Here is a 27,255-nt window from a genome sequence, read left to right as displayed (position 1 = left end):
GAACCTTTTAAGAAGATTCATTGTTTAAATGTCCCTGGGTCTAGGGGCAGGACAGGAATAAAGACGCAGACATAGAGAATGTACTTGAGGACACGGGGAGGGGGAAGGGTAAGCTGGGACGAAGTGAGACAGTGTCATGGACATATATACACTACCAAATGTAAAATAAATAGCTAGTGGGAAGCAGCCACATAACACAGGGAGATCAGTTCGGTACTTTGTGACCACCTAGAGGGGTGGGATAGGGAGGGTGGGAGGGAGATGCAAGAGGGAGGAGATTTGGGGATATATGTATATGTATAGCTGATTCACTTTGTTTTAAAGCAGAAACTAGCATACCATTGTAAAGCAATTATACTCCAATAAAGATGTTAAAAAAAAATGTCCCTGGGTTATTGATTATATTAGGCAAGAAGAAGAAATCTGGAACAACATATTTTAAATCAAGGATAAGATTGTGTTATATCTTAATAATTACATAAAGCTATGATTCTCAACAAGTTTTTTTTTTTTTTGGTTGTGGGTCTTAGTTGCAGCAGGCAGACTCCTTAGTTGCGGCATGCGTGTGGGATCTAGTTCCCTGACCAGGGATCGAACCCAGGGCCCCTGCATTGGGAGCGCAGAGTGTCATCCACTGCGCCACCAGGGAACTCCCAAGTTTATTTTTTAATAATAAACTCTTTATTATTTTTAAACTGAGAGATATAGAAAGAAAAAAATTTTAATGAACCATAACGATAATAATGGCAAACACTTACTGAATGCTGTGTGCAGGCACTTTTCTAAGCTCTTTATTTGTATTTACTCATCCCTGCTTAAGTAACTCTAAATGACTTTATTTAGAATAATATATGTACATGGTTAGAAAATTTAAACTATATAGAAGATACAAAGTTAAAAGTAAAATCCTTTTTGCTCTCCCTTCCTCATCCCTTTCTTGAAAGGTAACCACTTTTAACAGTAAGAACAAGGATTATAATTATCATCATAAAAAACATTTTTACAACATGCTATATATACTTATTTGGGAATAAATCATCACTCTTCTATGAAGTGAATGATCAAATAAAGGTTAAAAATAAATGTGATTACAGATTAATTTTTAGTCCTGTTTCTGTGGTTAGCCCATTTATTTCAGTTAACAATAGAAAATAATGTTATACCATTCTCTTTTCTTTTTCTCCTTGCAGCTGTGGCTATATTCGGTAGACCACGTTCGTTTTCTCTCTCTCTTTCCCTTTCTCCCACTTAAGCTGAGGAAGGAGAAAAAGGTCGTTTACAAAATTGTCTAGCTTTTTTTTTCCATTTCTTTGTTTTGTTCACATTTTTTTCCTGGTTTCTTCGTGTTACTAAAAACTGAGCCACAGAAGTTTTTGTTTTTGTTTTTCTTAAGCCACAGAATTTGATGGCACTGTAACCCCACTGTGTTTGCTTAGTTACCAGGTAGAAAACTAGTGTCATCAGCTCTTTCTCCCAATATCATGCCTCATGAGGATCCTTCCCATCAGTTCCTGCAGCAGAGCCTTGAAAGGGTATACAGTCTTCAACACCTGGACCCTCAAGGAACTCAGGAGCTGCTAGAGTTCACCATCAGGTGAGGTGATTGATCATCCCTTTCCTTTGATAAAGTTAACGTTGTTATGCTTGGCTTGATCCTTTTGATTTCTAATGTTGGTTATAGGCTAGTTTTTCTGACTGTGTTGACATGATTTTATGATGTTTTTATTTGGATTAGATTGTAGTTTAAGCATATTACAAAGAAAAGCTTTGTGTTCATGACAAGATTGATGATTAGTACAGAACTAGAAAGAGTTACAAAGAAGCTGTTTTCAACTTTTCTTACCTTATATTAGTTAGAGTAACAGAAAATGCAACTAACAGTGGCTTAAACAGGATAAAAGATTAATTCTTTCTCATAGGCGGACAGAGCTGAGATGGCTGATCACCTAGACTCATTCTTTCTTATTTCTCCATCTTCTGCATCAAGTGGCCTTTGCCTGAAGATCCAAACTTTAACTATCCCCTTTGTAATCCAGCCTCTAGGAAAAAGGAAAGAGTAGAAGGGCATCTTTTCTACAACCACTCCCTTTTAAAGACAGTTCCCCAAAGTTGCATGTTCTAATTTTACTTGTGTCCCATTGACTAGAACTTAAGTCATATGGCTATATCTAGCTGTAAGGAGCTAGGAAAGGGAGTCTTTGTTCTGGGTGACCAGTGCTTAGTTAACACTTGGTGACTCTGTTACTAAGGAAGAACGGAAGGATATCGAGAACAATCAGCAGACTCTGCCAGGCCCTGTTAGTATGTCCTGAATGATTTGAAAAGAAATGAAACCCATTTGCCTTTATTTTTTTTAATTTTTAAAATAAATTTATTTATTTATTTATTTATTTTTGGCTGTGTTGGGTCTTCATTGCTGCGCGCAGGCTTTCTCTAGTTGCAGGGAGTGGGGGCTACTCTTCGTTGCGATGCGCGGGCTTCTCATTGCAGTGGCTTCTCTTGTTGCGGAGCACAGACCCTAGGCACGTGGGCTTCAGTAGTTGTGGCACATGGACTTAGTTGCTCCACGGCATGTGGGATCTTCCCGGACCAGGGCTCGAACCCAGTTCCCCTGCATTGGCAGGAGGATTCTTGACTACTGCGCCACCAGGGAAGCCCCCCATTTTCCTTTAGCAAAGACAATATCTGTCTGCTTTTGTAAATAGGGTTTGATTGAAACACAGCCACACTCATTCGTTTAGGTACTGTCTATGGCTGCTTTCATTGCTGCAGTGGTAGATTGAGTAGTTACCACAGAGACTATATGGACTACAAAGCCTAAAATGTTTACTATGTGACCCTTTACAGAAAAAGTTTGCTGACCCTGAAGTGATGCCTGGATCACATTTTCTTTCTCATCTGCTCCCTCACCAAGGTGATTAAATTTAGAAGCTGCTACTGAAGTTTTTGACCCTGAGCCCAGGAAAATAAGCTCTACTTCCCCACTCAGCCACACCTAAATAAACATTTAAGTTTTGTCCTTGACAGTTTTCTATCCAGTTGGCACTGAGAAGGTACAAAATGCACAAAAGCAAGCCAATTTGGTCATCAGCTGCAGTGCTGGCTATTAGTAGGTACTCCATAAACACCCAGGTTTGAGTCACTCTGATGATCTGGATTTTATGAGGTGATAGTCCTGTTGGGCTTTGGGCTGGTCAGACCACGGTTCTAGTGCTGTGGTCAGTCCTGGGCACTATGTTTCTAGTTAAGTGCATTCTGAGAAAGGTGGCCAGGATGGTGAAAGATCCGAAAAGGAAAGCAGATGGTGCAGCAGTTACTGATGACCTACTGTGTTTTACAAATATTATTGCAGTTAGATGTTGTTAACCATTTTACAATGAAGAAATAGAAATTTGGGGAAATGAAGCAATTTGCTAGGAAGTAGCACAAATGGGATTTAAATCTGGCTTTGTTTGACTCTAAAATTGTTGCTCTCTGATATGCAGCAGTGAAGGGGATTCTTTTATCAGTGGCGGTACGTCAGATGATCCCTGGGGTTCTTCAGAATTTACATTTTTCTGTAGTTGCTGAAAAGTGAAATGTTAGTCAGAATTTCATACAGAAGTTTCTCTGATTAGGACTCTGGCCGTTTACTTGTTAGTACTAGTATCAAACAAACTTCACCGTCAAACACATTGTCCTTTGTTGTAATCTAAGCAACCATGTCACCCAAATAAGATTTCATCTCACTGCTGTAGTTCAGTGAGGACCCTGGGGGATGATTTTTTTGGTTTGTTTTTAGAACTTGACATAACTACTTTGTCTTCACCACTGTATTTTGGGTGCCTTATTTAGGAGCTTAGTAAATATTTGTTGAAAACTCTGGTTATGATGGCTTAACCAGGAATGAAGACTTTTAATATTTTTATAGATGGCATTTTCTTCTGGTCATACCTCACCTTCAATTCCATGGATTTAATCTTTTGTAAGGCTCCACTATCCTTGATCATAGCAAGAGCTGCTGTCTATTAAGTGCCCACTCTTCTGTTTTATGTACATTATTTCATTGAATTTGAAAACAATTCCATGAGAATTATCCAACTTTTACAATGAGTGAGGGAGCTGGAGTTCATTAATTTGTTATATGGTTTTTTAGCGCCAAGCATTGTGCTAGGCAGAAGGGACGCAATAGTAAACAAGGCATAGTCTCTGCTGCAAGGGATCTTACAGCCTGGTTGGGGAAATAGCTAGGTAAACAGGCAATGCAGTATTGTGATTTCCGCACAATACATTAAGTACAGGGTTTTCTAGAAGACGGAAGGGGGCACCTAACCCTTCCTTTCATGGTTTAAGCAATGACCAGTAGAATGAATAGAAATTAGTCAAGTGAAGAAGGGAAAAGACTGTCAAAGACAAGGAACAGCAAAGCCCTGGACTAGAACATAGGTTTTTCTAGCCCTTCCATCTTGTCACACTGCTCTGTTTCTGCATAAACAGTCTGTGTGACATGAAGGATCTGGTATAGTGAGATTTAAAATCCAAAGACTTGTTTCATATCAAAGAGGAAATCAGAAAAATACCTGGAGAAAAATGAAAACAAAAGTACGAAAATCCAAAACCTGTGGGATGGGGCTTCCCTGGTGGTGCAGTGGTTGAGAATCCGCCTGCCAATGCAGGGGACACGGGTTTGAGCCCTGATCTGGGAAGATCCCACATGCCACGGAGCGGCTGGGCCCATGAGCCACAACTACTGAGCCTGCACGTGTGGAGCCTGTGCTCCGCAACAAGAGAGGCCGCGGTGGTGAGAGGCCCGTGCACCGCGATGAAGAGTGGCCCCCGCTCACCCCAACTAGGGGAAGCCCACACACAGAAACGAAGACCCAACACAGCCAAAAATAAATAAATAAATAAATAAATTTATTTTTTAAAAAAACCTATGGGATGCAGCAAAAGCAGTTCTTAGAGGGAAGTTTATAGCGATACAAGCTTACCTCAGGAATCAAGAAAAATCTCAAACAACCTAATTTTACACCTAAAGCAACTATAGAAAGAAGAACAAACAAAACCCAGAGTTAGTAGAAGGAAAGAAATCATAAAGATCAAAGCAGAAATAAATGAAAAAGAGACTAAAAGAACAATAGAAAAGATTGATGAAACTAAAAGCTGATTCTTTAAAAAAAATAAACAAAATTGATAAACCTTTAGCCAGACTTATCAGGAAAAAATGGGAGAGGGCCCAAACCAATAAAATCAGAAATGAAAAGGAGAAGTTAACAACCAACACCACAGAAATACAAAAGATCCTGAGCGACTACTACGAACCACTGCACACCAACAAAATAGACAACATAGAAGAAATGGACAAATTCTTAGAAAGGTACAATCTCCCAAGACTGAACCAGGAAAAAATAGAAAATATGAACAGACCAATTACCAGTACTGAAGTTGAACCAGTAATTTAAATATTCCCAACAAATGAAAGTCCAGGGCCAGATGGCTTCACAGGTGAACTCCATCAAACATTTGGAGAAGAGTTAGCACCTGTCCTTCTGAAACTATTCCAAAACATTGCAGAGGAAGGAACACTCCCAAACTCATTATGTGAGGCCACCGTCACCCTGATACCCAAACTAGAAAAGGTATCACAAAAAAATAAAATTATAGGCCAATATCACTGATGAATATAGATGCAAAAATCCTCAACAAAACACTAGCAAACAGAATCCAACAACACATTAAAAGGACCATACACCACGATCAAGTGGGATTTATCCCAGGCATGCAGGGATTCTTCAATATCTGCAAATCAATCAATGTGATACACCATATTAACAAATTGAATAAAAACCGTATGATCATCTCAGTAGATAACAGAGAGCTTTTGGTAGAATGGAACATCCACTTCTGATAAAAACACTACAGAAAGCAGGCATAGAGGGAACATACCTCAATATCATAAAGGCCATAGATGACAAACCTACAGCCAACATGATACTCAGTGGTGAAAAGCTGAAAGCATTCCCTCTAAGATCAGGAAAAAGAGAAGGATGCACACTCTCACCACTTTTATTCAACATAGTTTGACGTACGGATGGCTAACAGGCACATGAAAAGGTACTCAACATTACTGATTATTAGAGACTGCAAATCTAAACTACAGTGAGATACTATCACCTCACACTGGTCAGAATGACCATCATCAAAAAGTCTACAAATACTAAATGATGGAGAGTGTATAGAGAAAAGGAACCCTCCTACAGTTTGTGGGAACGTAAATTGGTTCAGCCACTGTGGAGAACAGTATAACCTCTAGTGTAATGTAAACATGACTTTTGTATGTACTGGAAAACCAAAAAACTTGCGTGCCTAGCTAGCTTTATTGTGATATTTGCTTTATTTGTGGCGGTCTGGAACTGAACCCGCAATTTTCCAAAGTATGCCTATAATTGCAGTTCACATTGTAAGGATTAAGTGAGCTCAAATAAGGAAACACCTAGCACACCTAGTACAGTGCACATAGGAGATGCTTTTTTGTACCTTTTTCATTAAAGAGTCCATAGTCTCCTGATGGATGTCCAAACTGAGGCTTCCTGAGGATTGTGGGCATAAAGAAATACAGAGAATAGGTGCCGCTGTTGCTGCTCATGTTGTGTCCACAACAGCAGCCGGACATGGGGCTGGAGGACGAGCAAAGGATGCTGACTGGGTCCGGAGTTCCCAAGGAGAAGGAAGAGGAGGAGGAGGAATGAGTGGATCCCCTAACAACAGTGAGAGAGCAATGCGAGCAGCTGGAGAAATGTGTAAAGGCTTGGGAGCGGCTAGAGCTCTGTGATGAGCATGTATCCTCCAGGTCACTGACAGAGGAGGATGCACAGAGGAGCTCTTTGACTTCTTGCATGCAAGGGACCACCGCGTGGCCCACAAACTCTTTAACAGTGTGAAATAAGTGTGCCGATTCATTCACCCCAGCCTTCATCACCTGAGCTTCGGGATATTTCCTTATGGTTTTGAACATGCCATTTGTTTCTTAATTTGTATAACTAGGTTCATGTGAACCTCAAGGATTTTGGCTTAGGCAGGTAGCTTCTGTGTAATTATCAGTGATTCCATCTTATTAAAGTGCAGTGGTCAGCAAAAAAAAGAAATACAGAGAGGAAACACTGGGACACAGAGCGTTTTGAGCAGGGCTGGCAAGTTTCTATTTTTGTTTGTATAATAGTTCAGATTTCCCATGGCTAGTTGGGTTGCATCTTGTTTTGTGCAATTTAGAACAAATGCTACAGGGCAAGGGTGGTAGAATGACTTAACGCTTGGGGGCAGTCAGCTAATGTATAGTCAGCTGGTCAGTGTTCTCTATAATGTAGCAGAAGGCAGAATCTTTCTGGAGATGAAATGGTTCAGACGTAGAATGATTCAGGGCCATCTTTTGCAAGAGAGACATCAGAGATGTGAAAGGGAGAGACCAGCTGGCCGCCAAAATAGGATTTTACAGGTATGGTTAGCTAGTACAGGGTCTTGCCTTTTATTGTGCTTGATACCCACACATGAGCAGGCTCTCCAGGATTAGCTCAAATCACCAAAACTCAAAAGAAACGGTATATAAGCCACAGACCCTAATTTCTTCAGTCACTTTGGAAATAATTCATTTTTGCCCCTTTCCAGGGCATCTCCTTTCTTGTATCAAGGTTCTCAGGAGGCGGCATTAGCTATCAGAAAGTTGCCTGAAATAAGAGGGAGGGGCTTAGTCCAATGGACAATTTTGCACAGGCTGCTATGAAACCTGATATAGTATCCCAGCCCTGAAACAGTTAACTTCCCTCATGAGCCAGATCTTTAGGTTTCCCACAGTTATCATTTCTATGTGAAATTTTGATACTGACATTAAAAAACCAAGCAGCTTTCTACGAATTTTTTCTGAGATTGTTAGCTTGCTTGCTCACGCTCTCTCTCATTCTCCCTCTCTCTCCTCCCCAAAAAAGAAGAAAGAAAAGAAAAACATTACTTTTTGTAGATGTATAGCATATTTCCAGAAGAATTTAAAAGAAACTGGTATGGTAGTTGCCTCTGGAAAAGATTACTGGTTAGCAGCACACAGGTATAGGAAAGTGGACTAATTTAATTGTCTGTCCTTTAGTATCTTTTGAATTCTAGTCCTTATCGTTGTAATTCTATAGCTAGGTATGTATAACCTATTAAAAAAATTAAATGTTTCAAATCAGTAGTCCCAGCCCTGAACACAACTATTTTATGTGTGTGTACCACTTTCTGTTTTCTTGTCCACAGGCAGATGTATTTAATATGGTTGCAATCACTTTGTCTATACCTATATCCAGTTAGCATGCTTTTTAATTGTGAGTATCAGAAAACCTTATCTCAAATTAACTTATAATGGCTATTTATTTCTTCATATGAACAGAAATCAGAGGCATTTCTTAGTATGGTATGGTTAAGTAGTTCATTTATATCATTAAGGACCCAGTTTCTCTCTGTCTCTTTGGATTTTTCTTGTCCTCAACATTTGCTTTATCCCAAGGTGTTTTTTCTTTTAGAGTTACAGTATGACTGCCAGTGGTAATCAGGACTATAAAATATTCTTGTTCAGTCTAGTGAGAGATAGAGACAGAGAGAGAGAAAGAAAAGAGAGTATGAGTGATTCATAGACCACCATCAGACCTGCTTCAAGCATTGAATGTAAGTCCTTCCATTAGGACTCATAAGGCCAACTTAGGTAACCTAACCAGGGAGATGATGTGTACTAATTAGCTTAGTCCAGTCGGACTCTACCTGGAACTAGGTTTGGGGCACCTTCTCTTGAACAAAATCAGGGTTCACTTAGTAAGGAAAAAGTGGAAAATTACTAACTAGGTAGGCAGCCAATGGAGCCCACTATGATACCTTAAAATTTTTTTTTCTGATGATATAAAACATACTTACCCATTGTATAAAACACTTGGAAAATAAAGCATAGTTAGGAGAAGGCACTAAAAAACACCCTAATACCTCTATCTAGAAAACAGGTTGCTGTGTTTTTCTCATATTTCATATATGTGTGTGGGTATATATATATATATATATATATATATATATATATATATATATGGTTTTTACATAGTTGAGATCATATAACTTATTACCATATTATATTTTAATGGTTGTAGAATATTCCATTGACTGTATGTACAATAATTTAATAATTCCTCTACCATTGAATATTTAAGTAGTTACTGGGTTTTACTATAATAGTCCACATGACAATGAATATTGTGGGGCATAAAGCATTTCATTTCTGTTGAATGTTTCCCTTAGAATTACTTCTTAGCATAAAGCTACTGATCAAAACTTTTGACTATATGTGTGACTTCTATAACGTAGTACAGTTTTGTTTTCCAGAAGAATTATAGCAGCATAAACTGCTATCAAAGTGTAAGTGAACCAGTTTCATTATAACCACTTCAGCATTGAGTGCTGTCATTTAAAAATTTTTTACCAATTTACTAGGTATAAAATGGTAAAAAGCTTTTGACATGATCGTTAATTGGTGTTATTATCCATATTCTGTTTGGCTTGGGTTTTTATTTACTACAGGGATCTGCAAAGACTTGGAGAACTTCAGTCTGAATTGGCAGGAGTAGCTGACTTCTCTGCTACCTATCTTAGGTGTCAACTTCTTCTCATCAAGGTTGGTTTGAATCCATTTTGTTCATGAATGTGTTGCTAAGAATGCAGTTTAATGGATCCAGCAGTGTTTGAGGCCATAAGTAGAAAAATAAATGGTTTTCTGCAACCGCTTAGCAATGGGGAAATTATGTACTCTGCAGTATAATTATATTTGCCTCTAATTAAAGAATTGTTAGCTCATATAGGAATTTGAATTTTTTAATTTGGGAGAATTCTTTTATCATATAATTAGAGCAGGTTGGATAACCATTTGCATTAGAATCCCAAGGATTTTAATTGTTTTTTAATAATTTGATTAGCAAAGATCTTGTATAAACATTTGTATTTTATATATTTATATATTTCTAAATGCTAATTTCATTTGGTCAAAGTCAGATTAGTCAAAGGTTGATTTCATTGCTCTTAAGAGTGCTAATGACTTGCTGTCATTTCATACTAGGTAGTTAGAGTACATATATATACACACGCAAAATTGGTACTCAAAAGCTGTTTCAGTTCACTGAGTTGAAAACCAATTAAACTAGCTCAATAGCTGTCAGCTTCTGCAGCAGAGTTCTGTTATAAATTTAGGCTTAGAATTTAGAAGAGCCCTTCTAACTTGATAAGACTTACTTGGCTTTAGTTCTAAATGTGGTTAGTCTTCAAAGTTATTAATGATATTTGACCAAAGTCAGAATAAATGGAGGCGTCAGAAATTATTTGCCACTGTAAGATATGTGAGCTTAGGGTTGTGTAGGTGTGTGTATGCATGTAAAGATGAGTGTGTACACTGAAGTAGGTTGGGATTTAAACAGTCCTTATTTGGCTAGATACTTTCAAATATATATGCCTGTGTAACCACCACCACAGTTAAGATATAGAAGATTTCCATTACCCCCAAAAGTTCCTTCATGTCCCTTTGCACAGTTATTTGGCTTTTCCAAGCTTCTATGAAACGAGGCTAATAACTCTACCCAGGTAAGGATTGGTAGCAAGCAGTGCATGTGAAAACCCTTGGTCTAGTGTCTGGTACATAGTGAGTGCCATGTCAGTGTTGGTCTGCTTCCTTCTTCCTTGGCTTGTTGTCTCCTAGATAGGAATACAAGAAGGCCTTTGAAAAGAATCCACTTTCCTTTAGTAGGAAAAGAGAAGAGATTACTCCTAAAAAGAACACAGAACTATGTTTTTTATTCAGCGTCATGGAGCAGAAGTGTAGGAGAGGGACCCAGACTTAGAACCCAAGGCAGGCAAGTGTTCGATAACAGGGGAGGAGCTAAATAAATCGTGGCACATCTACTCAACAGTATATTCTGTAGCAGTAATGATCTTTATGAAGAATTATATAAGAACATGACCAAATATGACATAATGTTAGGTACCCAAAGAAGCATACAAAATTACTTCTGCTTTCTGACTACAACTATATAAAAAAACTTGCATATAGGAAATGATTGGAAGCAAATATTCAAAAATAATAACTCTTAGTGGTAGTATGATTTAAGTTATTAAAGAATTTCTATATCTATAGTCTAGACCTGCCACTGTCAAATACAGTAGTCACTAGGTATGTGTGACCATTGAGCACTTTAAATGTTCATGTTGAGGACTTCCCTGGTGGTGTAGTGGTTAAGAATCCGCCTGCCAATGCAGGGGACACGGGTTTGATCCCTGATCTGGGAAGATCCCACGTGCCGCGGAGCACCTAAGCCCGTGAGCCACAGCTACTGAGCCTGCGCTCTAGAGCCTGTGAGCCACAACTGCTGAGTCCAAATGGCACAACTACTGAAGCCCGCGCGCCTAGAGCCTGTGCTTCGCAACAAGAGAAGCCACCGCAGTGAGAAGCCCGTGCACCGCAAGGAAGAGTAGCCCCGCTCGCCGCAACTAGAGAAAGCCCGCTCCCATCAACGAAGACCCAACGCAGCCAAAGATAAATAAATAAATTTATAAAAATAAATAAATAAATGTTCATATTGAGATGTACTGTAAGTGTAAAATACACACTGGATTTCTTAGACTTAGTATGAAAAAATGTAAACTATGTCATTAATAATTTTAAAAATATTGATTGCATAGTGAAATAATATCTTATTTATACTGGGTTAAATAAACTATATTGTTAAAATTAATCTCACCTGTTTCTTTTTACTTTTAAAGATGTGGCTGCTCTAAAATGTAAAATTACATACATGGCTTATGTTATATTTCTGTTGTACAGTGTTAGTCTAGGTTTTCTGTAATGTCATTATGTCTGTAATTAAGAAGGGCTGTGAAAATACGAGACTGTAGCAGAGGTTTAGATGAGATGGCCGTATGGATGGATAGGCGAGGAGGGAGATGGAAGGTAAAATCCGTGGCTCTAAGTGATAGTTTTGAATGTGGAGAGATTGAGAGAGGGAGGAATCTAGGAAAGCTTCTTGATTTCTTGTTTGAGTATGTTGGTAAGGTGATGGGACTGTTCAAAGGATAGTGAGCATGGAGCAAAGAAAAAGGAACTAAGTCAGGGAAGAAGGGTCTAGGCAGTCTGGTTAGTCCAGTGACTCTGGGATCAAGGAGGTCCCAGAGCCTCAGAAGCCTGGCTTGCCTGGACATTCTTGGTGAGGCCTTCATGGCTCCTGCACTCTGCTTGCAAGCTCTGGTCTGGAACATAGGGTCTTTGGGCCAAGAATTGAATGGGGAGGAGTTCATTTGGCCCAAATCATTGGTCTCCTCTCTGTCCATAATAGGTAGGGCTTATTGGCCTAAAAGAATAAGAATGAGAGGAAGTCTTGATCACGGTAAATTCTCAAAGCAAAACAGACACTTAAGTCTCAAATTATATGGCAGTCTTTCTGACCTCTGTGTTCTGTCCTCTCCTGATTTGTTAGGCCTTGCAGGAAAAGCTGTGGAACGTGGCTGCCCCTTTGTATGTGAAGCAGAGTGATTTGGCCTCAGCAGCAGCAAAACAGGTAAGCTTATTGAGACCTTCTCCTCAGGTGGATCTCTGTCCAGATCTCTGTCCAGAAATTGCATTGTCTAAGTTAGAGTCAGAGGCCTTCACAAGGCTCTGCTGTGGCCTCCCCATTTTCAGCCTGTGTCAGAAGTTAGTGATATGAGAAGCAGCATAATTAGGGGACACAGCACTGGCTTTAGAGTCAGGGGACTTGGGTTCTGTCCCCATGTCTGCCTCTAATTTGTTGGGTGGTGTTGAGCTGGTTCCTTAACCTCCCTGATTTCTAAGATTTCTTTTGTGTTCTAAAATATTATTAGTTTGTATTTCAGATATACTAAAATCCAATAAATACTATCATGAATCTTTCATCTGAAAATGTAGCTGAACTCATTTTGAGGTGGTTTATATTTTTAGCCTGTACCATCTCTCTTTCTCTCTCTTTTCTTTAACCATCTCTTGAATATTTAAAGGTCTTTTTGTTCCTCCTCAGTTCATTAAGTAGCCTTTAATTTTACTTGCCTTAAGTTTATTTCTTTCTAGTTTTGAGCAATTTCCCTTCATTCTTGGGTACTGGGATTTGGTGAACTCTTCTGGGTCATGTCTTCCCAATAGTAAGTCTGTATATGACTAATTACAACCCAGTAGGAAGATAATGATGGTGACTATGATTGTTACATTACAGTTCACTAAATGATTTAAAGTCTATTTTAATTAGCCCTCATGATAATCCCATTAGGTTGGAATAAGTATTAAGTCCATTTTACAGATGAAACAATGCTCAGCAAGGTTATATTCATAGAGCTATAGGTAGTAAGTCAGGGACTTGAGCTCAGGTACTCTGATACCCAGTCTGTTTTCTTTCCACTACTCTGCTTCATCTCTCATCTAATCTAGACTCCCTCTCAGACCTGCCATGTGGCTTATTGTAGGGGAGTAGAACTTAATGACAACAGACCACCAATGGGCCATGTTGGGAGGGATGGGACAGGGAGCAGTAGTCTGGAAGAGAGAGAAAGGAATTACCATTGCTATGTGACAGTTACTGTGCTAAGCACCGTCCATACCCCATTTAATCCTTTAAATTCTGTGATGTTGGTGCTGTTTCTTCTGCATTTACAGATAGGGAAACTGAGGCACCATGTAATTAGGAAACTTACCTTACTGTCAGTTGTAGAAGACAACTGACAGGGCTCTGACTCCAAAGCCTTCAATGGGAGGCAAGCATCATTGCCTGCCGTCATTGCTTGCCTCCCATTGAAGAAAGGGAAGGATAAGAGAAGCATCATTCAGGGGGGAGTCGCTGACTTGGATAGAATAGAGCGAGAGCTTAAGATGCACTGGGCTTGAGCTGAGGTCACTGACATTGTTTTCTGCACTGATTCCCTCCCTAAAGTCCCTCTGACAGACCAGGCCCATAGAACAGTCTGGATGGCTAACAGGCGGTCAATGGTTCCTAATACTAAGTTCTTGAGGACTTTTCCTGAGGATTACGTTTCCATACGTATTCATTTGCCACCACATCACAGTGAATTTGCTTTAGTTACAAGCAGTGCTTTACAGTTTTATCAGTGTTTAAATTTTCATATCTTTATATCATCAACTAAGATGATATTACCAGATGAAAGTTTGTTTTTTTAATTGACAGAATAATGTATTCTCTCAACATGTATATTAATTTCTCTCAAATTACACTAATTTCTCTCAACATAGGCACTTAAAAATCTCAGTTCAGAATTAAAGCATAGGCATTAAAAAAAGCACTCTGTTCAGATCTGGTTTCACTTAGAATCCTGTGCTGCTCTTTGCTCTTATGTAAGACTATAATGATATTTTCGCTGCTTATTACTTACCTTTTCCTTATAGATCATGGAAGAAACCTACAAAATGGAGTTCATGTATAGTGGCGTGGAGAACAAGCAGGTGGTGATTATCCATCACATGAGGCTGCAGGCCAAAGCCTTGCAACTTATAGTAACAGCACGGACTGCTCGAGGGTAAGATGTGTGGTTGGTGAAAAAGGGTGGCTGAGTCTTTAAGGCACTTACAACTGCATTCAGAGATCTCACCAAGGTTAATGATGCCTGAAATAATATTTAAGAAAGACTTCCTAAGGGGTATACAAGCTCTTCATTTTTTCAGATATTCCAAGTTACATTCTTGGATCAGATTAGATCCCTGGAAAAACCCTTTGGTGGCTCTCCTTTGCCTACAACACAGCATAGGGCTTCATCTGGCAACAAGGCATTCTGTATAGTCCTTGACAGATTTCTTTAAGAATATAGTGCCAGAACCACTTTTTTTCTCTTCTGATGAGACTAGTGCTCTATCTTAGGCAGTAAAGACAAATTATGAGAATGTATGGTGCTGTGAGACTACTTTGTTCAAATCCTGACCTCTCTACTTACTTGTTGTTTGATTACAGACAGGTTTTTTTAGCCTCTCTGTGCCTTGTTTTCCTGTCTGTAAAATGAGAACCATGACAGCATCTATCTCATGGGGTTTCCGTGAAAAATGAATGGGATAATACGTGTAAAAGCACTTAGCATGGTACTTAGTACATAGTAAGAGCTCATTATAATGGTAGCTGTTAGACTTTCTGATAATGAGAATTGCTATATTTCATTGATTCTAAAATGCACGTTTAAAAATTTTACTTCTCTGAAATCAGGTATTTTGATGGTGTGCCATAGTTTGATTGAAAGTGTTTTTGTTTCTTGGTGTTTCATAAAATACAGGTGCATCTTAAGAATAATGGCAGCACGGATTTAATATAATATAGTACTTAGGAAACTCGTTATCAGACAGGAGACACATTTGATGCTCAGTCCACCAGTTGTGGCAGCCTAAAAATAGTGTAGAGAAATAAATATGAGTGTTTAAGTAAGCACTGAAAAATACATTAAAACGAACATTGTGTTATTTTATTTCTTTGCTTATCTTGATAGCGACCTGATAAACTCAGGTAGTGATTTAATCTTAGAGATAGCCATACATTCATTTAACAAATGTTTAATCCCTGCCATGTGCCAGTCACAGCTGAGAAAAGATTGGTGCTTGTGATGGCATCTACACATTTTTATTTAAAGAAAATAAATATCTTTTTCAGTTTATATATGATTATTGTAAAAATTTAAGTATTGCAGATTAAGTGAACATTCTGTTCTCTGGTAATCTACCCCTTGTAAAACAAATGACTAAAAGTGTAGATTATAAATGTGTGTATTTATTAGTGTAAATCGAATCATAATATACTTGGCTGTTCTGCCATATTTTCATTTCATCCAACAATTTAATATTTCGTATTTCCATGTCATTATATAAAGATTCCAATATATTTGGTCTTTACTCATGCTATATTATTTTATATTTTCCATTTGTATGCATTCCTGCTTCTTTTTCTTTTTCCTTGATTTTTGCTGGAAGTTTTTGATTGTTTTGTTTCTTTTTGGTTTTTTCTTCTTCCAGGGGTTTGAAAGTTCTGTACCCTAATTTTAACCTCTTCAAGTGAGAGGCAGTAGAACATAATGATTAAGAGGGCTGGGGTGCCTCATTGCTTTGATTCCGATCTTGACTCCACCATTTGCAAACTTAGTGACCTTGGAAAAGTTACTTAAGAACTTCTGTCTCAGTTTGTTTCCCATAAGTTAAACTGGGATAATAATAGTACTTGCCTCTCTGTCATAGGGTTATTGTAAGGATTATTGAATTATTATATGTGAAGCCCTTAAAATACTGCCTGACACGTTAAGAGTAAACACTTGACAAATGTTAGCTCATTTTAGTTGTATAAATAGTATTTTTACTCTTATATATATATATTAAAAAAATTTTTTTTATTTTTGGCTGTGTTGGGTCCTCGTTGCTGTGTGTGGGCTTTCTTTTTGCAACGAGCGGGGGCTACTCTTCATTGCGGTGCGCGGGCTTCTCATTGCAGTGGCTTCTCTTTGTTGCGGAGCATGGGCTCTAGAGCACAGGCTCAGTAGTTGTGGCACACAGGTGTAGTTGCTCCACGGCATGTGGGATCTTCCCGGACCAGGGCTCGAACCCGTGTCCCCTACACTGGCTGGCGGATTCTTAACCACTGCGCCACCAGGGAATCCCTACCCTTATATTTTTAATAAACAGATTGACCTTATATTTTTCAGCATTAAAAAATAGAATTTAGGGGCTTCCCTGGTGGCGCAGTGGTTGAGAATCTGCCTGCCAATGCAGGGGACACGGGTTCGAGCCCTGGTCTGGGAAGATCCCACATGCCGCGAGCGACTGGGCCCGTGAGCCACAATTACTGAGCCTGCGCGTCTGGAGCCTGTGCTCCGCAACAAGAGAGGCCGCGATAGTGAGAGGCCCGCGCACCGCGATGAAGAATGGCCCCCACTTGCCGCAACTGGAGAAAGCCCTCGCACAGAAACGAAGACCCAACAGAGCCATGAATAAATAAATTTAAAAAAAAATAGAATTTATGATCATCTCTATCAAGACCACATCTAATCAAAATGAAAGTTTTAGTGTACTTTTATTTGATTGTTTCATGCTGTTAAATAATTTAGAATTTAGTTTCAGATTGTCTTTTTTTAAATTGAAGTATAGTTGGTATACAATATTAGTTTCAGGTGTACAGCATAGTGATTCAGCATTTTTACAGATTATACTCCATTAAAAGTTATTATAAGATAATGGCTATAATTCCCTGTGCTGTACAATATATTGGTTATGGTTTTTAACGGATCTCTTATTTTAAGAATTCTTTCTTAAAATATGCATTACTCTTTATAAGTACATTATCAAAATAATTTAGCTCCAGCTTACCCACCACTGTTCTTTATGTATCACAATTGCCTTTTAAAATTCCTTGTTCTAATTCACTATTTATCTGACTGGAACTCATTCGCTAGTATTGTTTTTCAGAGTAAGTATGTAAGTAGTATACTCATTGAGACTTCGCATATCTAAAACTGCCTTTCTTTTGCTCTCATACATAATTGGAATTCTTTCAGAACTCTGTTAGTATTGCTATGTTGCCTTTTAGTATTTAATGTTACAGTTAGGATGTCTGATGTCTGTCTGATTCTCTTTCCTTTGTAGTTAGCTTATTTTTCATGGCTCAAAGCTGTAAACTTTTTCTTTTTCTAATTCAGAAATTTCATCAGGGTATGTCTAGTTATGTGTTTCCTTTCATTATTCTTACTGACCTTTAATGGGACTTCGAAGTCTCAGCTCTGTTTTATCTCAGGGATTTTTTCCCTCTGTTATTTCTTTAATTACTACTTCTTCCATCCACTCCAGTCTACCATACTGGATATTGTATCTTCTGGATCTATTTTCCCTATATCTTATCTTTTCTCTCATAATTTCAGTTTCTTTTTCTACTTTATATTCTGAGTAAATTCCTCAACATACTCTTTTAATTTACCATTTCAGTTTTCATCATTTTTCGTTCTAGTGTTCTTCAGTTGTTGAGTTGATTTCATTATTATTGTTTCCAAGTGTGCTTTCTTCTGTGTACCTTTTTTGTAGCCGTTTTTCTCGCTTTATCAATGCAATATCCTTTCAAATCTCCTCTTAAATCTTAATCAGGTTGTTTATTAGAATTTTTAAAAAAGCTTTCTGCGCTTTCTTCCCTTGACATTACCTCATTGAGGTCTGCTTGGTCTCCTTTACAGCTCCTTATCATCCTTATAACATCTAATAATTTTTCATTGTCTTTGAATACTTACAAGTGAAAGTTTAGACTAGTTTAAATTGGTAACTGGTATAGGCTTCCCCAACAGTTATAGGTCAGTGTTTGGTTTCCCCTAGTGGGCCTCACTCTTACATTGAAAGTGGGGGTTCTTAGAGTGCTAGAGGCCTACTTCATGTACGTACCATGTAGGTGAGGCTACCTACTCTGTTTGGGGGTTGGGGAAGAGTTCCCAAATCTTTTTGTATTTTACTGCTTGGAAATTCTCCAAGTTGGTTGTATGTGAGCAAGCCAAAAAAGGTGCTACTTGGCCAAATTGCTTTCATTTCAATCTCTGCTTAGCTGGAGTTCTCCCTTCCAGCCCTCTCATCCTAGGTGGTCTTTGGTTGGTTAACCTCACCAGTAAATTTCAGCTCCACTTCTAATAGTTTGTCAGAGTTAAGAAAGTTTCAAGTGCTACCTGCTTTTTAGGAAAATAATTCAAATTAATGTTGATTGTAGAGTACATTTCCATCTGCCATTTATCATTTATTTATCCATTCAACAAATATTTATTGAATAGCTGCTTGTGTCAGGAAATACATGATGAATGATACAAAGTCCCTACTCTTCATGGAGCTTACAGCTTAGTGGAAAAACTTGACTCGGTTATTAAGAACCTTGATACCATTCTCTCACATGTTTTTATATAAGGAAAGAGTATTTGTTTTTTCTTCACTGGAACTTTACTCCTTCAATTAATAATATATTAATGAAAATAAGTGGAACATTCCCTGCAGAAATTATAAGAAATAAAATGCACAAAGATCAAAGGAAAAATCTGTTGTGTGATTAGTAAGTTATTTGTCCTGGCATGTTGCCTGGCTTATTTAGGTATACATTTAAGTTTTTACAGAAATGAAATAGTCTAAGTACTGCGGGACCAAAGAAGCCAAGATAGAGAAGAAAGCATATAGTCTGTGTCTGTGTGCAAAGTAGTAACAAAACCTTTTCCCCTTCTGCATGAGAATTTGACCTTTGGTTTCCAGGTCTATTTCCTGGAAAGCTGATCGCAACAACTCTATTACTAGGTGACACTGCTATGGTAAAAATGATCTCTGAGAAAATTACATGTAGACTAGAAGGAACTATCAGTGAACTATAATTACCTAATGCAGACACCATAGCTTTGGGCTTCATTGAATGCAGTGATTCTTGTAACTGAGCATATCCCTGTGGGGACCCTGGAAGGTATGCCTTTGGATTACTTCAAGAGATATTAGCACCTATGGAGCATGAGGCTTCTAAGTGAAGATGGTCTCCACATTCGCCTGATGTAGATCTCATCTCCTTGAACCTGAGCTATCAGTGGCAAGGTCAGAGCTCCCAGACAGCTATGTAGATGGCTGAATGGGCTGCTGCAAGGACTCCTGCAGAGGAGGAATATGACATTGCACTGCCTGTAAGCTGTGCTCCTGTGCTATATCCTTACTGAATCTGGTGCCAAGTGTGGCCTGTGATAGTCTTTGATTTTGAATGTACATTGAGCCTAATGGGCACTGCAGTGTTTTAATTAGGTCTTGGGATCCTGACAAATATTTCCCCCTAGGTCCATTAGGAGTCCTCTATTTCTCTCACAGATAATTTTTATAGTATAATATGCTTATCGTCTTTTCTTGTGGGCTCAGGTTTCTGGAACTTTGGTCTTTACTCCTCAGTTCTCAGATTTCACAAGCAAATTACATGGGTTTTTTTGTTTGTTTTGTTTTGTTGTTTTTTCTTTTCTACAGAGTTGACCCCTTATTTGGGATGTGTGAAAAATTTTTACAGGAAGTGGACTTTTTTCAGAGGTAAGTATTTCATCACCTTCTAGCTTATTAAATCTTGGTTATGTAGAGATCGCACTTACAGGGAAACAAGAGCAATCACAAGCCAGAATCTTTGGTTTAGCCCATGCAGCCAAGCTATTATTATACATGCAGTGTGCCCTAATTTGTATACAGGTGGCTCTCAGTATCCATGGGTTCTGCATTCATGGATATGGAGGGTTCGACTGTATTATTCCATTTTATATAAAGGACTTGAGCATCCGTGGATTTTGGTATTTGCAAGGGGTCCTGGAACCAATCCACCACAGATACTGAGAGATAACTGTATTTTCTTTACTGGTATATAAACTTCTTAAGTTAGCTAAACATACAACATAATAATAAAAACACCAGGAATTTTTTTGATTCAGCACTCAGCTGGGCCAGAAAAAGACAAATATTATGTGGGAAAACTCAAACTCTTGTTGAAAAACCACGTTTCTATTTTTTTGCACCATGGTTCTTAAACTTGCGTATTTCTCTCTAATCTACAAAAATTGTTCCATCATTCTATAGGTAGCTTTTATTTTGTAGCATAGATATGTTTTCTCAGGATTCATTATGAAGTAAATCAGCTAAAACAGATGCAGTCGATGAGTGGAATGCTTGGTGAAACAGTGGGGGTCGAGGTAGTGACCTCGACTGTGACCTGTGGTATGCTGGCGATACAATACTGGGAAGAAGGCATTTATAGGATTTTAAAATCTAATATGTATTAAGTCTAATATTTCATTTTTTCACTCCTTGCTTCTACCCCCATGAACTTTACCAAACCTGACTCTACGGGTTTGTATGACTCTACACTTTTCAGGCTTTTTTCATTTGGGTGATGATAGCTTCCTATAGGGCTGAGTTGCAATACTACTCTTCACCAATAGGAGCTGCTCTGTAGTAAATGGTACAATCTAGCTTGACTCTTTAGATCCTGACTTCAAATCTCTACGAAGTCCATGCCTTACTTTTGGTTTTAGATTTTTTTTTTAATTGAAGTATAGTTGGTTTACAATGTTGTATATGTTTCTGGTGTACAGCAAACTGATTTAGTTAGACATGGTTTTAGATTCTTTAAGGTGGAGAGTCTGTTTTTGCACAGCTGGGTTGGAGAGATTTTTGGAAAGATGACAGCTCTGATTTGCCACAGATGAGGATCTGTTGTTAAGAGCTGCACATTCTTTCTTAATTCAGCCTCTGAGTCCCTGTACTGAAATCACCCCTCAGTGAAATATTTTTTGACTATCTCCTTCTACAAAGCAGAGTACTGTGGAATCATTCAGAGCTGGGAGTAAGTTACTTAACTTTTTTTAAGCCTCAGTACAACATTATCCTCTCTGAGTCTCAATGTTCCTATCAGTGATGCTCCATTAAGACAGGCTTTTTCTTCTATTTTGCTCAGTGTCATGTCCCCAGTGTCTAGAATACTACTTGGTAAGGCCTAAAGACATATTTATTATATTAATTAATGAATCTGTAATATGACAATAATAATTCTAATAATGCACAGGATTGCTGGGAGGATTAAATAAGATAGTGTAAAACAAGAGGATGCCTGGCATATATAGGTATTTAATAAGCAAGGCTATTATGATGGTCATGTCACTACAGCATAATTACATAGGTGCATGGCTTTCCTCGGTAACCATGAACTCCTCCAGTTCATCACTTTTCCTACCTCAGGACTTGGCAGAAGTTTGGGACTCAGCCTGTGGTGAATGAATGCATAGTTGCTTCTGTTTGTTCCTTCAGGTGTTTCATCGCTGATTTGCCCCACCTGCAGGACAGCTTTGTGGACAAACTTCTTGACCTCATGCCCCGACTCATGACATCCAAACCTGCAGAAGTGGTCAAAATTCTACATACCATGCTGCGGCAGAGTACCTTCCTACACCTCCCCCTTCCAGAGCAGGTCAGCGTCTGTGTCATACCCCTTCAGGCGAAATCCATCCAGAGAGCATCCAAAACTGCTCATCTTGGTGATCTTCTTTGACCAGTGGAGGAGCTGGGTTAGGGCCTTTCCTCTGATTGACTAACATATGTCCACCCATTAGATAAGGAGACAGAAAGGCAAGGATCATGTTTTGTTACCTAGAGATGACCTGGCTTTAGAATCATATTTTCTTCTTGCTTACAGATCCACAAAGCCTCAGCCACCATTATTGAGCCAGCAGGCGAGTCAGACAACCCTTTGCGGTTTACATCTGGGTTGGTGGTGGCCCTGGATGTCGATGCAACCCTGGAACATGTGCAGGATCCTCAGAGCACTGTGAAGGTCCAGGTCTGTCAGGTTTTGGTCCCCATGGAGCTTCTAAACTGACTTTGTGTTGGAACTTTTAACTTTAGCACCCCTGTAATCTCTACCTGAGGGACAGAAACTGGGGAGAGAGAAGAGATAAGTTTTTATGGACAAGAGCCTGGGCGTGAATCCCAGCTCTACTGCTGGTTATGGTCTGGAGGAAGTTACTTTAAACTCTGAACCTTAGATTCTGCAACTGACAAATAGCAATAGTTGACATTGAAATGAAGTGATGTGTATAAAGTTCCTGATCCCCAGTAAGTGTTCACTAAATGACAGGGCCGCTTCTATTCTTATAATGTAAAGTTAAGACTTGGTGTTTTCAGGGCTATAAGCAAACTGTAATAAGTCCTTTTCCGGTTGTGGGTGGGTCAGCTTGGTGAATACAGTTTATGGGTGGGAAAAAGCAGTCACTAGGGAGTATTCTTTCCAAGTTAGATAGATGTACTAGAGAGACAGGAGAGATGCAGTATAGACACTAATCAATTTAATAGTCTGTAGTTAAGCCCCACTAAGAGTCCTACCCATTTACACCCCCACCCCCGCTCCCTCCCTCCTTCCCTTCCATCCGTCCATGCTTACTCTACTGCACATGCTAAGTGCTAGGCAGACATGTCAGAATTCGTGCCCTCAGGATGCTTAGTTTCAGTGAGAGACAGACAAATGGACAGGCAGTTGTAAAACAGAAGTTCAGTCATCAGTTCAGACAGGCACAGGATGAATTAAGAATGTTATGGCCTCTTATTAAATCCAGATTGCTCACACAACATAGATCCAACTTTGGGAGCCACTTGCAACACTGCCTCCTGAAATGAGACCTAACGTTTTAAATAACCTGACCTCTTCTCAAGACTAAGAGACTGGGACTTCCCTGGTGGTGCAGTGGATAAGACTCCACGCTCCCAATGCAGGGGGCCCGGGTTTGATCCCTGGTCAGGGAACTAGATCCCACATGCATGCCGCAACTAAGATTTCATGTGCCTCAGCTAGGGAGCCCACATGCCGCAACCAAGGAGCCCACCTGCCGCAACTAAGTGTCACTGAGTTCAAGCTCGCTCTGCTCACTGCATGACAGGCCAGTGAATCGGGAGAGGAGGTGTTGAGGCAAGGAATACGACTTTATTCGGAAAGCCGGCAGACCAAGAAGATGGCAGACTAGTAGTGTCTCCGAAAAACCATCTTTTCTGGGTTTGGATGCCAGTTTCCTTTATAGAACAGAGAGGGGGAGGAGATGAGGAAGTATAGTAAAAAGGCCATAAGTTTTGCAAATGTCCCCTGGAATGGCTAGCCTCAGGGAGGGGATGTGTTAATTTCTTCTTTCTTGCAGCCATCCACAGGTGGACAGGGTCAGGTTGCTTCCCCCAACAAAGGCACTTTGGTTTAACATTCAGGCAGAGGGACAGGGTTCCCCGAGGCAGGCCATTATGTACAGACAGTATCCTTTTAGTGAACAAGAGCAGGAAAGCAAAGGTTAAAGTAAAAGAAACAGGTCCAACATGTAGCCAGATTTGGCTCTTCCCTGTTACCTAAGGAGCCCACGTACTGCAACTAAGGAATCCACCTGCCGCAACTAAGACCTGGCACAACCAACCAACCAATGAACGAAATAAATAAAGAAAATAAAGATTAAAAAAAAAAAAAAAAAGACTAAGAGACTGGTTCAGTGAGATAATGGACCGATCTACCGACTTAGCTTCTGGATTGTGAAGCTTCTTAGAAGTTTCAAAGGCAGGAATGAAGGGGAACATAATACACCACCCCAAAATAAGCCTTTTTGGCCTAAGGATTATTTTAGGATGATTATTTTTGAGAGGCTGTAGACTGGAAACAGAGTAGAATTGCCCTTTTGTGAGGGAAATTTACATTTATAAGGGAAATCTCCATTTGTAAGGTATCTCCCTCTCAGTTCCAAAAAGGGAAGCAAGACTAAATGTCTAGAAACTCATCAGTGAAGACTATGCCAACTTAAATTTGCATAACACTCGTACCCTTGATTATTGTGTTTTACCTGATAACCTCCCATAACAGGCTCCCTTCCTCTTCAACATCTTTCTTTTGTTTTTAGCTGAATATGGTATTTAAGGTGATGGCTTGGTTAGTTTCAGGGAGTTACTCAGTTTTCCTAGGTCTCTTCCTTATATAGAGGAGACATATTTGTTATTAACTTCTATTTGTTTTTCTCCTGTTAATCTGCCTTTTATTATAGCAGGGTCTCAGCCAAGAACCTAGAAAGGTAGAGGGGAAATTAATTTTTCTCCCCTACAGGGTTATTTCCAATTTTGGCTACTATAAAACCATTCTGCAATATACTTTTAAATATATATATATATATATTTATATATATACACACAAATATATACATATGTGTGTATATATACGTGTGTGTGTGTGTGTGTGTGTGTGTATAAATTATAAAGAGTACTATGGAGAAGCCCTTAATTTGTAGAGTGTGACTAAGGAAAAGAAAGACTTTGTGGAGATACTGTTACATGGATGAGATAAAGGATGATTAAGAGCAAGCGATAGAGGTATTCCAAACAGAAGGAATATGAATAAAAGTTAGGGATGCAATCACCTGCAGTAAGTACAGAAAAATAGCCTGGAGCAGGCAGGGTCGGCTTCCTGGAAGAGAGTAAGGATGAATCAGGCCCTGAAGTCGGTTAATATTTGCCTATGGTGACAGTAGAGGAAAAAAATCTTCTGGCTTCCCAGCAGGAATTATTATAAATCATGAGACCTACAGAGAACTAACTCTGAGCTGCAGTTTTGTTGGGCGGCAGTGTTTTGTTTGTTGGTTTGTTTTCCCCTGTCTACCAAAAATAAATGCACAACCTAGAATTTGAGAGTTATGTTTTTTTTGGCAGACATTCTTAGATTGCAGGTATAGATTGTCGCAAGCCTGGGAGACAGCATCTCAGATAAATGCTGAGAAAACTGTTCGGAAGAGGAAGGGGGAAACCAGGATATATAGGAGTTTTTGCAACAACACCAGGTAGTCGGAACAAAAGACTACTGTTAATAAAAGAAAACTAGATATCTCAAGTTAAGGAATTTAGCACTTTTCTACATAAGGGAAGATGCAAGAGTCTGGACTCATTGAAATCCTTCCTTTGATATGCACCTCAGCTCTCTGGGACCAGTATCCTGTTTCCTCTTCCTGAGTTTCCTCAAGCTGTACCATTGGGGTGGCTGCAGTCTGATGACTGCGGTCATTCCTTGTTTCCTCCCTGAGATCCCTCAGGGCTCACCGCTGGAGGGCGGCTGCGGTTGCTGATGGCCCGAAATCCTTTGTTTACTGATGTGGTGGGCAATGTTTTATTTCTCAGCCCCAACGTTAGTGGTTCTCCACCCTAGCTGCACTTTAGAATTATACAGAAAGTCTTAAAAAGTACTGATGCACGGGGCCTCAGCCTACACCAGTTAAATCAGAATCCTGAGAGTAGGGCCCATGACTACCAGTATTTTTTATTTAAGAGCTCATAGGTGATTCTAATGTGCAGCCAGGGTTGAGAACCCCTGTTTCACATTGTCCTTGGAAAAAGTTCGCTGACCAATTGAGCATAAATGAGATTGCAGGTATAGATTATTTAAGGATCATCTGCTAGACTCTACTGAAAGATCACCTTCAGAGTAGCTCTACTACATGCATGGCCAGACTGTTTGGATACCTCTGCAGGCTGGGAGATGGGGAACTCGCTGCTCAGTCATGGGACAGCCCTGACAGTAGGAAAGCATTGTCCAGTTCAGCTACCATGCCCCAACACTTCCGGACAGATGAGATTCTGGGGCAGGTGGGCTGAGACATGCCTCCCCAGAGTTTCAAAGCTGAAAGACCTGTGTGGTCCCTACTTTACCCCTATCAGTGTAGTCCCGTAGCCCAGGACCTGTGTGTTTCTAGGATATGCTTCATTTGTTCATTTAGCTCATTTGTACACTGTGCAGTATATAATAATAGGCCCTCTACACAGATAGCTGTGAGGTCCCCCTGGGTGTTGAGGAGAGTTCTTTGGCAGCTTGTAAGATTTGAAGAACTGGCCAGTGATTTGAGCACTGAGCACTGTCTCTGTAGAAGGAGATAGATAAACAGCTTCCTAGCTGCTTATGATCTAGTGGAGAGTTACAGAATTATTCTTAATCCTTGGTAGTTGGTGATGGATCCTGGGCCATGATATGATTTGGAGCCAGAGGAAGGAGAGTCATCCTGATGGGGGTGTCTGAGAAGGCTTTTCACATCAGGATTAATATTTTAACCTATCCATGTACTTAATAGAGGCACTTTATTCCTGTCACTCATTCACCATGATTTCAGGAAACATTTATCACATACTGCTTTGTACTGGGGAGGGGGGTAGAGAGATTTCGACAGTGTTGTCCTCCCCTCCAGGAGCAGTTTCGTATGAAGGATAGTGTCTTCTTTTCCTCCTGTTTTGGGGTTCACAGCAGATGTCACCAGCAATTCTGTTAAAAGCTCACAGCTCTTCTGCCTCTTTTTCTCACTTCTGTCACCTCTTAGGTCTCATATCCAGATGGCCAAGCTCAGATGATCCACCCTAAGCCGGCAGACTTTCGGAATCCTGGCCCAGGGCGGCACCGGCTTATCACTCAGGTGTACCTCTCCCACACTGCCTGGACAGGTAAGGAGTCAGTGGGCCAAGGCATTGGTTTTTTTGTAGTTTGAAAAATACGTGATTGAACCAGGCCTGCTGAGGGTTGAACTTGATTTCTTAAGGAGCTTGAAAGCTCAAACTGGGTACATTTAGACTAATTTGCTGCATTGCTTTGATTATACACAGCACAAGATTTTTTCAAAAGATGAAAAGGAGATTACAGTAGAATGGAGTCTCATTGAAAGAACCATGGGCTGGACACCAGGAGA

General features: G+C 39.6%; 1 protein-coding gene and 1 pseudogene across 2 annotated transcripts in view; both read left to right on the top strand.

Annotated features, from left to right (window-relative positions):
* Nucleotides 1–27,255, top strand: part of INTS4 (integrator complex subunit 4) — a 123,270-nt gene that overhangs the window by 90,523 nt on the left and 5,492 nt on the right. For both annotated transcript variants that reach the window (XM_007187586.2, XM_007187585.2), the window contains 8 exons: nt 1,437–1,594; nt 9,565–9,658; nt 12,501–12,581; nt 14,429–14,559; nt 20,012–20,071; nt 21,833–21,992; nt 22,218–22,361; nt 26,893–27,013. In XM_007187586.2, coding sequence (XP_007187648.1) covers nt 1,437–1,594; nt 9,565–9,658; nt 12,501–12,581; nt 14,429–14,559; nt 20,012–20,071; nt 21,833–21,992; nt 22,218–22,361; nt 26,893–27,013 — 949 coding nt within the window. The remainder of the gene's footprint in view (nt 1–1,436; nt 1,595–9,564; nt 9,659–12,500; nt 12,582–14,428; nt 14,560–20,011; nt 20,072–21,832; nt 21,993–22,217; nt 22,362–26,892; nt 27,014–27,255) is intronic.
* Nucleotides 6,555–7,763, top strand: LOC130708807 (cytochrome b-c1 complex subunit 6, mitochondrial-like; annotated as a pseudogene).

Source organism: Balaenoptera acutorostrata, chromosome 9 (genome assembly GCF_949987535.1).
Source record: "Balaenoptera acutorostrata chromosome 9, mBalAcu1.1, whole genome shotgun sequence".
Lineage (NCBI taxonomy): Eukaryota > Metazoa > Chordata > Mammalia > Artiodactyla > Balaenopteridae > Balaenoptera > Balaenoptera acutorostrata.
This window is presented reverse-complemented; position numbering and strand designations above follow the sequence as displayed.